The sequence below is a fragment of the Pogoniulus pusillus genome, chromosome 29 (assembly GCF_015220805.1).
Source record: "Pogoniulus pusillus isolate bPogPus1 chromosome 29, bPogPus1.pri, whole genome shotgun sequence".
Lineage (NCBI taxonomy): Eukaryota > Metazoa > Chordata > Aves > Piciformes > Lybiidae > Pogoniulus > Pogoniulus pusillus.
The window spans coordinates 17604180-17617029 of NC_087292.1; the positions used below are offsets into that span (position 1 = coordinate 17604180).

At 65.9% G+C, this 12850-nt stretch overlaps 1 protein-coding gene across 9 annotated transcripts in view; it reads right to left on the reverse strand.

Annotated features, from left to right (window-relative positions):
- The window catches only part of LOC135188535 (bactericidal permeability-increasing protein-like), a 19015-nt gene continuing 6165 nt past the window's right edge, over positions 1-12850 (reverse strand). For 4 of the 9 annotated variants that reach the window (XM_064168014.1, XM_064168013.1, XM_064168015.1 and 1 more), the window contains 15 exons: positions 10106-10167; positions 5920-6034; positions 5676-5804; positions 4925-5080; positions 4608-4671; positions 3283-3346; positions 3050-3141; positions 2718-2894; positions 2427-2486; positions 2145-2312; positions 1983-2050; positions 1757-1799; positions 1374-1437; positions 856-932; positions 1-303 (listed from right to left, as the gene is read on the reverse strand). In XM_064168014.1, coding sequence (XP_064024084.1) covers positions 250-303; positions 856-932; positions 1374-1437; positions 1757-1799; positions 1983-2050; positions 2145-2312; positions 2427-2486; positions 2718-2894; positions 3050-3141; positions 3283-3346; positions 4608-4671; positions 4925-5080; positions 5676-5804; positions 5920-6034; positions 10106-10167 — 1393 coding nt within the window. In that variant the 3' untranslated portion in view covers positions 1-249. Of the gene's footprint in view, positions 304-855; positions 933-1373; positions 1438-1756; positions 1800-1982; positions 2051-2144; positions 2313-2426; positions 2487-2717; positions 2895-3049; positions 3347-4607; positions 4672-4924; positions 5081-5675; positions 5805-5919; positions 6035-6723; positions 6855-10105; positions 10168-11398; positions 12810-12850 lie in introns of those variants that run through there. The other 5 variants (XM_064168011.1, XM_064168018.1, XM_064168019.1 and 2 more) reach the window with 5 other exon arrangements.

Sequence of the window (12850 nt, forward strand, 5' to 3'; positions counted from 1 at the left end):
CACAGCCGTGGCCCCCAGCGCCCACCGCTTTTATTGCTGCCAGCCCTGGCAGAGGGAAAGCAGGAGGGGAGGGGGTCTCTCGTAGTGAGACCCCGGCTGGGGGATGCGGGGATAAGCCCCGAGGTGCTTCTGCCCCTCGAAGCGAGTGATGAGGGACACAGAACCGGTGGGCTTCAGCTCCAGCAACGCGGCCAGGGGGAGGGAAGGGCTAAAGGGACCATCTTTGGTGCTCGGGTTCCTCTGGTCGCTTTATCTCCGTCCCCGGGGCTGGTATCGGACGTCTGCTCCCAGCAGCAGGAAATTCTGGGAGAAAGGGAGAGCAAAAGTGGCTGTGCCGGGCCCGGGAGCCGCCTTCCGTGCTCCTCGGGAGCCCCCAGCTCTCGGGAAGGCAGCGGGGACGGGAACGTGCGGCTCTGCCAGCCCCTGCGCCCCCGCGGGGGCTGCGAGGACCTTTCACACGCAGTTAACTGCTCAGCATCCTCATCGCGACCCCCTCTGGGGCTGGCCCCGAACCTCCCACCGCGAGGGCTTCCGCGGCTCCCCGGTACCCAGCAGGGCTCCCGGCGAGGAGCCTGGCAGGCGCCGCCGGTGCCGCCCCGGGCAGCTGTGCCGGGAGAAGGGGCTGGGGGCTGAGGCTGCTGCCCCTAAGGACATCCTGGCACATTCGCGCCCCGGGCTGCAGAGCGCTGCGGTGCTGCCCGCGGGGCGCAGAGCCCGGACCCCCACCGGGCACCCTCCTGCCACCACCTCCCAGCCTGTGGCGGACAGCGCGGGGGGAGCTCGGGGGGACACAGGAGGGGGAGCCCGGGGCGGGGGCAGGATGTCTCTGGCCAGGTCTGGGTGGTCCTCACTCACCTGGTGAAACCTGACGAGGATCTTGGAGAGCTGTATCCTGTCGGGCAGCGGCAGAGGGAATCCCTGATCTAACCTCTCTGGGAAAGGCAAGAGGTGGGATGAGAGCTGGAGCGAGAGGAGGGTGAGCTGTGCACGGCAGGCAGCCCCCTCCTCCCCCCTCTGCCCTCTGTTCCCTTGCTGGGGGTGGGCAGAGGCAATTTCTCCCAAGCCCCGCGGCAGGGCAGGGGGCTGCATGCTGCGCCGTGCCCCCCCCCCAGCTCCCCCAGTCAGGGCCCCCGGGCAGCCTCCAGCCCCACTCTGGCCCAACCTGCTGGGGCGTGCAGGGAGGGAGTCTGGAACGCATTAGGCTGTGTGCTGGGCTCAGTTTTCCCGTGGACTGCACTGATGGGTGGACATCCCAGCGCCGGGAGCCTTCCCAGGAGCTGCCTGCAGCTCAGGCGTCACGCACCGAGCCGCACGGCGATGGAGCAGGCTGGGCAGGGCTGGCTCCAGCAGCTCCTCCCCCCGCAGGTCCTCACCATTGAGCCGCGGGAGCAGGATGCTGGAGGCAATGGTGTTCACTAGCGACTGCAGCTGCCGCACCTGCGGAGGGGCGAGGGAAAGAGCTTCAGGCCGCTGAGCAGCAGGCACTGGAGGGCAGCAAGGGCAAGAAGAGATGAGGAGGAGCTGGCATGGGCACAGCCCCTGCCAGAGAGCAGTGGCGCTGCGCGGCCAGGCTGGGGAGGTGAGAGGGGCAGTGGCATCCTGCTCTCCAGCCTTGCAGGCTGCCCAAGGGGTCAGTATGGGGTCCTGGGTGCACCCCAGGTCCTGGGGTAGGGGGCAGGGGACAATGAGCCTTCTCTCCCGGGCCCCTGGCAGGCCCTCAGCTCCACGCTGGGGGCCGTGGTCCGGAGCAGCTCACCTGGAAAGTGCCGACATTGGTTTGCTTCAGGGTGAACTTTATCCTGCCGGGAGACAGCGGTGCTGTGAGGCTGCCCCAGCGGAGGGAGCACTTCCCACTCTGATTCCAGACCCCTGCACACCAGCTACACACCTGCAGGACCTTCCCCTCCACCTCACCTCTGTCCCCAGGAGCCCAGAAGAGCACCTCGCAGCCACCCCCTGCCCCGGGCTGCTCCCCTCCATACCTGCCCACGTTCAGGCTCCCGACTAAGTGCCCAGATCTGACGTCGATGACAGCAGAGACATTCCCTGTCTGGGGGGAGAGTGCAGAGCTCCAGCAGTGCTCATCACACCTCACCCCACACCAGGGCAACGGCTCTGACCAGCCAAAGCACCCCGGGACTCACCAGGCTGAGGAGGAAGAGAGGAGCTGGGCTGGAGCTGGGCAGGATGGCATAAGCCTGGACGTCCACCACGGGCTGGAGGGAGAGGCCCTGAGGCCCAATGCTCAGGAAGGGGGCAGAGGGGGCCGAGAGCCTGAATTTCATGGGTGTGTTGGGGTACATCTTCTCCAGCTGCAGAGGAGCAAGGACAGGGTGGGAACAGCAGCACAAAGCCCCGATCCCGGGGGGGGGGATTTCACCTTGCAGAGGGGAAAAGCTGCAGGCAGGCAGGGCTGGGCCACTCACCTGGGGAATGAAGGCTGAGAAGGTGGTGGTGTTCAGGTGGAACTCGACACCCTTTGGGATCTGCGGGGGGGGGGGGGGGGGGGGGGGGGGAATGGTCGCACCGGGGCGGTGCAGCAGGGCTGAGCTCCCAGCCACTTCAGCCCTTCCGCCCGCACAAGCTGCTGCGCCCAACAGCCGCCTGGCACCGCTGCCAGCAGCTCAGCGGGTGAGCGGTCCCGGAACCGCAGCTGCCGCCGGAGCTCCCGGCAGGAGCAGGGAGCGCAGCAGCCCCTGCGCCCCCCCGGTGCTCACCACGGCGTCGGTGATGTCGAAGACCAGCGCCCCGGAGGCGTGGTAGGCGAAGGCAGCGGTGCTGAAGAAGTAGCTGGAGGCTCCGAAGTAAACCATGTGGCTGTGGTCCGGGGGCAAGGCCAGTGGCAGCGGAGAGAAGGGCACTGCAGAGCGGTGTGCCAGGGAGAAGAACTCGCCCTGAGAGCAGGGAGAGAGGTGAAGGAGGGGGGAGGGGGAGGTGTGGGCAACGCCACCGATGTGAGCTGGCAAACAGCGTTCACCTAAAGCTGGTTCCACAACTGCCTGTGCCGATGGCATCAGCCACATGGAGCCTTGCCAGGGCAGCCTCTCACCTTCAGGTCCACATCCAGGGACTGGGCAGTAGCAGTTGGAGATGCCACCAAGGAGTAGTCAATCCCGGTCCGGGCATCTATCTTGGCTGTGACTGGAGAACAGGAGGCAAAGAGGTGAGCAAGAGGGAGGTGGCACCTCAGGATAGTGGGCACAAGGTTCAGCCCTGTCCTCAGGGCTGGGAAACACGAGGAAGAGCTACCCCTAACCCCCCCAAGCAGCCCCCACCGGGTACCTGGCAGGGTCTGGAGGTAAGGCTGCAGCTTGCCGCGCACAGACTTGGCCACGCTCTCGCAGACCTGGGGGGCAGGAAGGCATCTCCCAGTGCCCAGGTCATCTCCCAGTGCCTTCCCAGTGACTGGCCTCTCCCAGTGCCCAGGTGCCCCCCACCCAGCACTGGGGGCACGAAGCTGCCCAAGTGCGTGCAGCGAGAACGAGAGGCAGATGCAGGCTGCCAGGGCTGGGATGGGACCAGGCTGTGCTGAGCTCCCAGAGCAGCTGCACTCCCAGCCCCTGCCCCCTCCTGCCCATCGCCCCTCACCCCCTCTCGACCCTGAGGAACCTGCGTGGGGCAAAGGGGGATGGGAGGAGGTGCAGAGGGCAGCAGGGATGCCCTCAGAGTCCTGGAGCCGCTCTCCTTCCAGAGGGCACAGCAGCAGAAAAAGCTTTAGCTCCCCTGTTCCACTCCTGCTGCCAGCCCATCTGCTGCCACAGCTCCTGGGGGCCATGGGAAAGCCACTGCCTGGCATCGGGATGGTGTCCCGGCAGGGTGGGGTCTGCCGTGGGAGGGGTCTTTGCCTGCTCTCCAACTCGCTGAGCGAGTTCAGACGCAGGGAGGCTGCAGCTGCTGCCAGCTCTCCTTGTAGCAATTACTGCTAACAGCTTGTTCCTGCTCTGGGGCCGCTCTCCTGCTCCAGGGCTTCAGTACTGCTGCCCAGTCCGTGCCCAGCGCTGCCTGGCAAAAGGAGGGCCTGGGAGCCAGGCTGGAGAGCTGCTCCCCAGCACTCCCCGAGCAGCTGGAGCGTGGCTGTTCAAAGGCAGCTCCGATCAGATTCCTTCTGCCGCGGTGAGGCTGGCCGGGGGGTGAGACCCAATTAAGTGACCACATGGAAAGTGGAATCTTTGCTAATTAGCAGCTGATTACGCAGGGCTTTGGCAGAGGCTGCAGGGCTCGAATCCAGCCCGAGCCAGATGGTGCTGTGCAGGCTGCAGCTGGCTGTGCCCGTTCCTCTGCTCTGCACCAGGCTGGCAGCACAGCTCTGGCTCTGGCTCCAGTTACATCCCAGCCTGTGCCCACCCCTACAGCCACCACGGAGGGCCAGAGCCCCCCAGAAACCTCCGGTCCCTGCCACCTGCCACTCGTCTCATAGCAGCAGCTGGAAAGGACCTCCAAAGGCCATCCAGTCCAACCCCCCTGCCATCAGCAGGGCATCCTCAACTCGAGCAGGTTGTCCAGTGCCCTGTGGAGCCTCAGCCTTGGACACCTCCATGGATGGGGCCTCAGCTCCCTCCCTGGGCAGCCTGCTGCAGTGTTCCATTAGCTGCTGGTGAGGAACCTACCTGCTTCTCCAAGAGCTTCCTGAACCTGGACTCCACAGCACCATGGAAGAGGTTGTAAAGCCACCTGCAGAGAAAGCCAGAGAGGAGAACTTCCTTCCCCAGCTCAGAGGCTGCTGCAGCAGTGTTTGCCCAGGGAAGGGGCACACTGGGCAATGCCAGTGCCATGCTGGCTTGGCGCCTGGTTCACCTCGGGGTCTCAGTTTGCAAGCAGAGCTGCCTGTAACCTGCACACAGGCCTGGGGCCAGGCTGGGGGCGAGGCTGCCATGGCAGGTGGGCAGCAGGCAGCATGCCCAGGCCTCGCAGAGGGGCGACCTACCCGAGCTTGCCCGAGAAGTGGACGCGGACTCTGGAGACGTGGGCGCTGCAGGCTGAGGTGTCCACGGTTGGCTTCCCCAGGGCGTCGCTGCCCAGCTGCAGGCTGATTTTGATGTAGACGTTCTCCACCTTCAGCTCAAAGGAGCCGTGGTCCCGGCTGCAGGGAGGGGAGGGGCAGAGGAGGACCCTTCTCAGTGCCCAGTGCTGGGGAGGGCCTCCCAGGGCAGCAGGGGTGGAGCTGTCTCCTGAGCTCCCAGGAGAGCTTTTTAAGCTCAGGGGAAGCAGAGTCCCCAGGAGAGGTGACCTTTAGACAGAGAGGATCGAGTGGGGGAGATGGAGCAGGGCTCCTGCACAGCCCCTCCGGTGCCCACTGCTTCTCCTCCCGCCCTGGCTGATGCATCTCAGTGGCTGCCAGAGCAGCAGCAACTTCTGCCCACCGCTGGCCCTGGCTCAGCTCTGTCCCTACAGGTGCTCAGGAAGGTGCAAGCAAACTGAGAGGGACCAAAGGACTGTTCCTCACACCCGAGGGGTCACGAGTGGCCGCGGCTCCCACACGGCCTCCTGCCCGCCCCCGGGGCTCCTGGCCTGGAGCTGCAGCCCAGCTGCGGGAAAGAGAACTCAGCACATCTGCAGAGGGTGAAGCAACAGCTGCCCAGAGCATGAGGGAGGAGAGAAAACCCAGGGCAGAGCCAGGGGGGGAGAGGCAGAGGCCGTGCCAGTGCCCGGGCAGGGCGAGGGGAGTGGGCACGCACATGAAGTAGATCTTCACCCGCCAGTGCCCGTCCAGCTCGGCGAAGGCGTTGGAGATGGAGACCTGCAGGCCCACGCTGGGCACCAGGGAGATGGAGGAGTGTGGCAGCTGGAAGCTGCGGAGGTACAGCCTGAAACAGAGGAAGAGGGAGAGAAAAGGCACCTTAGAGGGGAGCCCGGGGAGGGAGGGAGAGAGGGAGGGGAGCTGCCGTGCCAGCAGTGCCCTGGGGCGCTGGCAGGGCTCACCTGGAGATCTCATAGTGAACCCTGCCCACGCGCAGGACACGAAAGTCACCCGAGATGTCCTGCAGCTTCAGCTGGCCCAGCTCCTGCTCCAGGAACTTGATCGCCTGCTGGTGCGCTGCGGGGGGCAGAGGGAGAGCCTCATGGCCAAGAGCTCCTCGGCAGCTGGCAGCGCGCCCCAAGTGGCAACGGAAGGGTTAAAGGGACCGTCCCGGCGCTGCCCTGGCTGCTCTCCACCTCCCTGCCCATCGCCGAGGCTAATCTCAGGCGCGGAGCCCTGCGGGCAGCTCCCTGACGCCTGCTGCCCGCAAGCCCCAGGGCAAGGCGGTGGCCAGGCGCTGGCACTGGGGAGAGCTCCCAGTTCTGCAAGGCGTGGGGAGGTCCTGGGCACGGCACCGCTCGGTGCCCAGAGCTGGTGGACGAGGCTGGACCCAGGAGCAGCAGGGTGGGAGCTGGGGCTGCATCCATGGCCGATCTGGGGCGGGGATCGTGTGCCACTGCCCCGCAGGTTAAATGAGCTGCTCCTGGGGGTCAGTTCCAGCCCACTGCAGCGCCAGGGCTCTGCCCGCCTCGGTGCCATCCATCTCCGTCACTGCCCCGCAGCCACCACCTCCGCCCTCCGCTCCGCTCGCAGCTCAGCTGCCCGCACACGGTGCCAGCCCTGCCAGCCCTGCGCCTCCTCCAGCTGCAGGTGAGTGCAGCCCCCTGAGACCTGCCCCGGGGCCCCGCGGCCGCTGCCCAGGCTCCCAGCTCTGCCCCTCGGGCACCAGCACACCTGCAAGGAGGGAAAGCAGAAGCCAAACCCACCATAGTCCAAGCCAGCCTGGGTGATCCTCACCACGAAGCCAGGGTTGGTGGTGGCCCCAGTGGTGGCCAGGCACAAAGCCAGCAGGCTGCAAGCCACTGCCAGTTTCTGCACTCCCATCCCGCCTGCCCCGCGGTGCCAGGCTGCTGCCAGGCTCTCCCTGCCCACGCTGCTTTTATACCCCTGCCAAAACGGGAACCACGGGCGAGGGAGGTGTCCAGAGGCGCTGCCACAGCCCGAGGGGGCGTCCCCCAGGGCGTGCTGCCGGGACACTGCCCTGCTCCTCTGCACCGCTGGCACCTGCACCCGTGGCACTGCGCAGCGTGGCACACTTGTGCCCGGCACACACCAGCAGCTCTCCTGGCAGGCTGGAAAGGGCCAGTGAAAGCCAGGAGACAGCAGCCCAGTGGCCCCGTCTCCGTGGGCTGCAGATGGTCCCTGCCTGCAGCAGGGGCAGGTGCCCGGCGAGGCAAAGCTGCCGTTGGCACAGCGTTGGCACTGCCAGCTCCTCCCACGGGGCCGCCTCCTTGCCGTGGGTTCTGCCTTTGCCAAGCAAAGGCTGGGAAGAGCCCAAGGTGCCCCCAAGCCACCTGCCAGCCCTGCTGCCCCACACACCTCCCCCAGGGTTCCTGCTGCTATCACTCCGGAGCAGCCTTGGGGCACAGCGAACTGCAAGTGGTGGTTCCTCAGCCCATGGCAGCAGACCCCAGAGTGCCCCCACGCCCCTCAGGGCTGGGGAAGGGGCATCTGCCTGGGCTGGGTGGCTGCTGTGGGGCTCAAGGGGCCAACCAAACCCAGCCCCTGGTTTGGAGAGGCACCGCAGCAGCGACGCAGCAGGAACAAGCCGCAGCGAGGGCAAAAGCTGAGGGGCTCCGCCCCGGCCCCCAGGGTGGCTGGGGCTGGGTGCAGCCAGGCAGGAGCGAGGGGGAAGATTGGGGTGGCCAAATCCTGCCCACAGGCTGCAGGAGGGAGCTGAGGGAAGGAGAAATGACCGCAGTGACTTTCATTTCCCCTCGGGGGAGCAGCACAGGAAACTCAGCGCCGCTGATGCAGGCAGATGTGGGGCTGGATCCAGGGTGGTCCTGGCTGCCAGGGGCAGCATCCCTGAGGAGAGCCCTGCTGAAGTGCAGCTGTTGCTCAAGCAGCAATGCTGCAGCCCCAGGAGACCCCCAGGGGTGGGGTGGGTGCAGGAATGTGGCCCGTGGAGCAGTCAGAGCCACTCTGCCTTCCTTCCCCCGGGTTTTGGATGGGGTCACCTGCAGGGGCCTGGCAGAGACACAGCAAAAGCCACCAGGCTCACACATGTGGCCGTGGCTGGGCAGGAAAAGGGCACAGCAGCCCAGCAGGTCTGCTGCTGATGGGCAAACCACCCAGGGAAGAGCTGTGTCCCGTGGGCATCCAAACAGCAGCCACAGCCTGTGATCAGTGGCAGCCCAGATCCAGCCCCGAGGGCCAGCAGCCCCCGAGCAGAGCTTGGTTTGCCCTGAAAGCAGCAGCCAAGAGCAGAGGGGGATGGTAAAGGGCCAAATCCCCACCTGCAGCCTCCACAGTGCCTCTGCCCTTGCTGGGTCTTGCACAGTACAGAGGAGAAGCTCCTCAAACCTCCCTGCCAAGGCAGCACATCTCAGCAGGACTGTTACAAACCAGTGTGTGAGACCCTCAGGATGAGCTCTCAGGCACCAGAACCTCTTTCCATGAGAAGAAATGAAATGTTACAGGGGTCAGCAGCACAGAGAGGAAGCAAAAGCAGAGAGTGTCCTCCTGGAGCTGAGCAAATGTTCAACTGAAGAAGCTCTTCACAGGGCATGAACCCTGCCAGGGGGAATAGCTGAGCCACGTCTAAGGCTGGACACAGGGACAGGCCCTGGGTAAGCTTTTTGTGAGGGAGGACAGCAGGGAGTTGAGTGTCAAACCCTCCCCTGCCTGTCCTGAGCTTCCCAGGGCAAAAGGCTTCCCCTGATGGGCTGCTGCCCTGCCCTGGAGCCTGGGGGCTGCTCTGACAGCTTGGGGCTGCCCTGCCTGCCTTGGAGCCCAGGGGCTGCCCTGCCAGGGAAGGGCTGTCCCACCCCAGGGCTGCATGTGCAGCCAGGGCCATCACCAGCTGCGAGGGCAAGGGGCTGCAGGAGGCTCCTGTCCCTTGCCTTTCTCCTGGCCAGGGCTGTGGGTCAGAACCTGCAGCCTGCTGCCCCCAGGCCACCCCTTGTTCCCCAGGTCAGGGCTTGCCCTCTGGCCTCACACACTCCTCAGCATGTGCAGGCAGTTCCTGCTCTTGCCTGCAGCTCTTCCTCCTGCCCACAGCTCTTCCTCCATGTCCTGCATGGTGCAATGACCCAAACCACACCGGAGTTGTGTGCTGGGGTTCCTGGGGTGACCGTGGAGGTCAGGGTTGGGCTCTGCTCCATCCCAAACAGCCTCCAGCCTGGGTCTGCTGGGCTTAGTCGACACTGAGCCCCTTCCTGGGTGAGCCCTGGGGGCCTGGCTGCACCCAGCTGTGCCCAGGAGGGCCTCTGGCAGGTGCAGGGCAGCGTGGCAGGGGCGGTGCCTTGGGCTGCAAGCAGACTCAGAGGTGCTTGTCTCTGGTGAGCAGATCCGGGCACCTCCTGCGGTGCCACAGCCAGCCCGGGAATTCCCCAGGCCCGGGCAGCGTGTGCCAGTGGCGTTGCTGGTGGCAGAGGCGTTGCTGCCAGTAGGCAGGGCTGTGCCCTGCAGCTGTGGGGACAGCAAGTGGGGAACCGCGGGGGAAATCCCAGCAGCTGGCAGGGAAAGGGAGAGCAGCCCTGGCTGGGCTCCGGGAGGAGCTGGGGAGTGCCCAGCCAGAAACACAACCAGCCCTGCCCCGCTGCCACCCACAGAACCAGGCTCTGAGCAGCTCCCGCGGCCGCCAGAGCTGTCCCTGACCCCGCAGTGGCTGCGGCCAGGCTCGGTGCCAGGCTGCCAGCAGGGAGCCGCAGGGGAGCTGCAGCCCCTGCCCGGCCCCGTGTGCAGAGTGGCTGCCGGCCTGGCACTGCCCACTGCCACCTTCCTGCCCCTGGCAGCCTCTGATCCAGCAGCAGCTGAGGGCAGACAGGGGTGCAGAGGGCTTCCCCCACTGCTCTTCTCCCAGCTGCAGGCTCACTGGGACCCATCCCCAGCTGGCCCTGGAGCAGGGAGGGCTCCCAGCCAGCACAGGTCTCTGCTGATCACAGGGGGCTGGAAGGGACCTCGAGAGATCTAGTGTGACCCTCTGCCAGAGCAGCAGCATCTGGTGCCAGCCTCGACCAACACCCCAGATCTGGCACAGCATGGTGAGGACCCACGGTGGAGGGGCAGGGCCATGAGCAATGAGGCTGCCAGCAGGCCCCCAGCCCTGGAGACCATCCCAGGTGCTGGGCTCACCACACTCACCCTTCCTCCACTCCAGAATCCTGGTGACAGTCCTGGGGTGCCCTCGGGACCAGTGCTGCAGCCTGAGAGTCACAGAACCATAGAATCAGGCAGGTTGGCAGAGAGCTCCAAGCTCACCCAGCCCAGCCTAGCACCCAGCCCTGCCCAACCAACCAGACCATGGCACTAAGTGCCCCAGCCAGGCTTGGCTTCAACACCTCCAGCCATGGACACTCCACCACCTCCCTGGGCAGCTCATTCCAATGCCAATCACTCTCTCTGCCAGGAACTCCCTCCCAACATCCAGCCTGGACCTGCCCTGGCACAACTTGAGGCTGTGTCCCCTTCTTCTGTCCCTGGCTGCCTGGCAGCAGAGCCCAACCCCACCTGGCTACAGCCTCCCTGCAGGCAGCTGCAGGCAGCAATGAGCTCTGCCCTGAGCCTCCTCTGCTGCAGGCTGCACCCCCCCAGCTCCCTCAGCCTCTCCTCACAGGGCTGTGCTCCAGGCCCCTCCCCAGCCTTGCTGCCCTTCTCCAAACACCTTCCAGCACCTCAACATCTCTCTGCAATGCAGGAACCCAGAACTGGACACAGCACTCCAGGGGTGGCCTGAGCAGTGCTGAGCACAGGGGCAGAAGAACCTCCCTTGTCCTGCTGCCCACACTGCTCCTGAGCCAGCCCAGGATGCCATTGGCTCTGCTGCCCACCTGGGCACTGCTGCCTCCTCTTCAGCTCCTCTCTCCCAGCACCCCCAGGGCCCTCTCTGCCTGGCTGCTCTCAGCCACTCTGGCCTCAGCCTGCAGTGCTGCTTGGGGTTGTTGTGGCCAAAGTGCAGAACCCTGCAGGCCTCTCAGTGCCTGCTGTCCTCGTGGCCCCCAGACAGACAGACAGGCAGGCTCCTCTGGCTGCACTCGGAACACGAGGGCTGGGAGCCTCCCGGGACACAAAAGAGGACACAGAGCCAGGGGGGATGACCATGCAGAAAAGTGAGAAAATAGCAGTGCAGGAATGGTGACCTCGGGCAGAGCCTGGAGGGGTCTGAATGGTGACTCTGTGCCTGTGGAGGGACGGGGCAGGAGGCCACAGGCAGCCTGTCCCAGCAGCTGCTCAGGACAAACAGCAGCGTGGGGAAAGGGAGCAAGGGAGGAGGGTGAGCTCGTGGGGTCGGGGCAGCCGGGTGGCCTCCGGGGGCCTCTGCCTTTGGAGGGACAGGCTTGGTCCCCAGCACCCCAGCTCCTACCCCCAAGCTGTCTGAGGGCAGAGGGGAGGCAGAGGCACTTGCTCTGGAGTGCTGCAGGGGACTCAGGGCAGGACCTGGCCACGCTGGGTGCATTTGCAGGGTGAAAGGAGCACCCCAGGGCCAGGCTGTGAGCTGCTGCTCTCAGGCACCCCACGGTTCTGGGGCGGGTGGGTCCTTCCTGGCGCTGCATCCTTCCCCTCCTGCTCACCAGTGCCACAGAGGGATCCTACCTGCCGGTGCAGGACCCGGTCAGCCTCTCTGCCTTCCTCCCCGCCCGCAGCCTCCTCGCCCAGCCCTGCTGCCCGTCGGAAGGTGCCTGAGCCAAGGGAAGTTCTTGGGCTCGTTTCAGAGGTAACCAGGCAATGGCAGGCGGTCGGAGCATGAGCTCATGCTCCCCCGGTGCTGGGGAGGCTATAAAAAGGCTGGAGCAGAGTATGTGAAACAGCACAATTAGAGGAGCAATTGGCTGCCGCTGGGCTGGGAGGGGCTGCCCCAGCAGGCCCCAGTTTGCCTGAGGGATCCCAGGCAGACGGCTTGGAGCGGGCCTGAGCCAGGGGCCAGCCCTGCAGAGAGCCGTGGCACTGCCAGCGGGGCTGGAGCCGCGCAGGGGGCTGAGCCGGACGCTGCTGCCAAGCCTCTGCCCACGCAGCGCTGGTGCTAAGCCCTGGCGGCACTCGTGAGCTGTGCTGGCGGTGAAAGGGCTCCTGTAGCTCCCGGGAAGTGGTGAGCCGAGGCAGAGCCCTCCCCCAGCGCTGTCCTCCCCCCACAGCAGCCCAGCCCAGCCCAGCTGTGCCTCCTCCTGCTCTGCTGCTTTCCGGTGCCTGTCCCCGAGCCACCCACCGAACCCTGAACGAATGTGCTCCATCCCAGCCCTGCTCCTGTTCCACGTCCTAGCCCCAGTCCCTTCACTTGCTCTCTCCCTTGTCCCTGTCCCAGGCCTGGTCCCATCCCTGGTCCTGTCTTCTGTCCTAGTCTCATCTCTTGTCCTGCTCTGTCCCAGCACCATTCCAGTTTCAGTCTAGTCCCTGGTTCTGTGTCCTGTCTCAGCCCTGGTGCTGTCTCCTGTCCTAGTCCTATCCCTGGTCCTGCCCTTTGTCCCAGCTCTGTTCCCATCCCATGCCGAGCAGGGCTGGACCAAGAGCTGGTCGCGGTGCCCAGGGGCAGAGGAGCCCAGGGCCGGCCGAGTGGCACCGAGGTGCTTCAGGGCAGCCCCAGCCTGTCTTTGGCCCCTGGGTCGGTTGTTTCTGTACGGCCTTGGTTGCCCCATCCCAGCTCTGCTGCCGCCGCTGACACGTCCCAGGAGCCCCGAGAGGCTTCTTCCTCCTGCTGAGCTTCCAGGGGAGCTCAGAAACGAGACCCCCGAGCTCGGCGTGGGCAACAAACCAGCCCTGCGGGAGCCCGGACCGGCGCTGGGCTGGCTGCAGTTAACCGGAGGGAGCCACAAGCGCCGTTCACCCCCGGCGCTGCCTTTCCCGGTGCTCTGGAGCATCCCCGGAGCTGTTCCCGGGACCGGGGGGCGGCGGGGG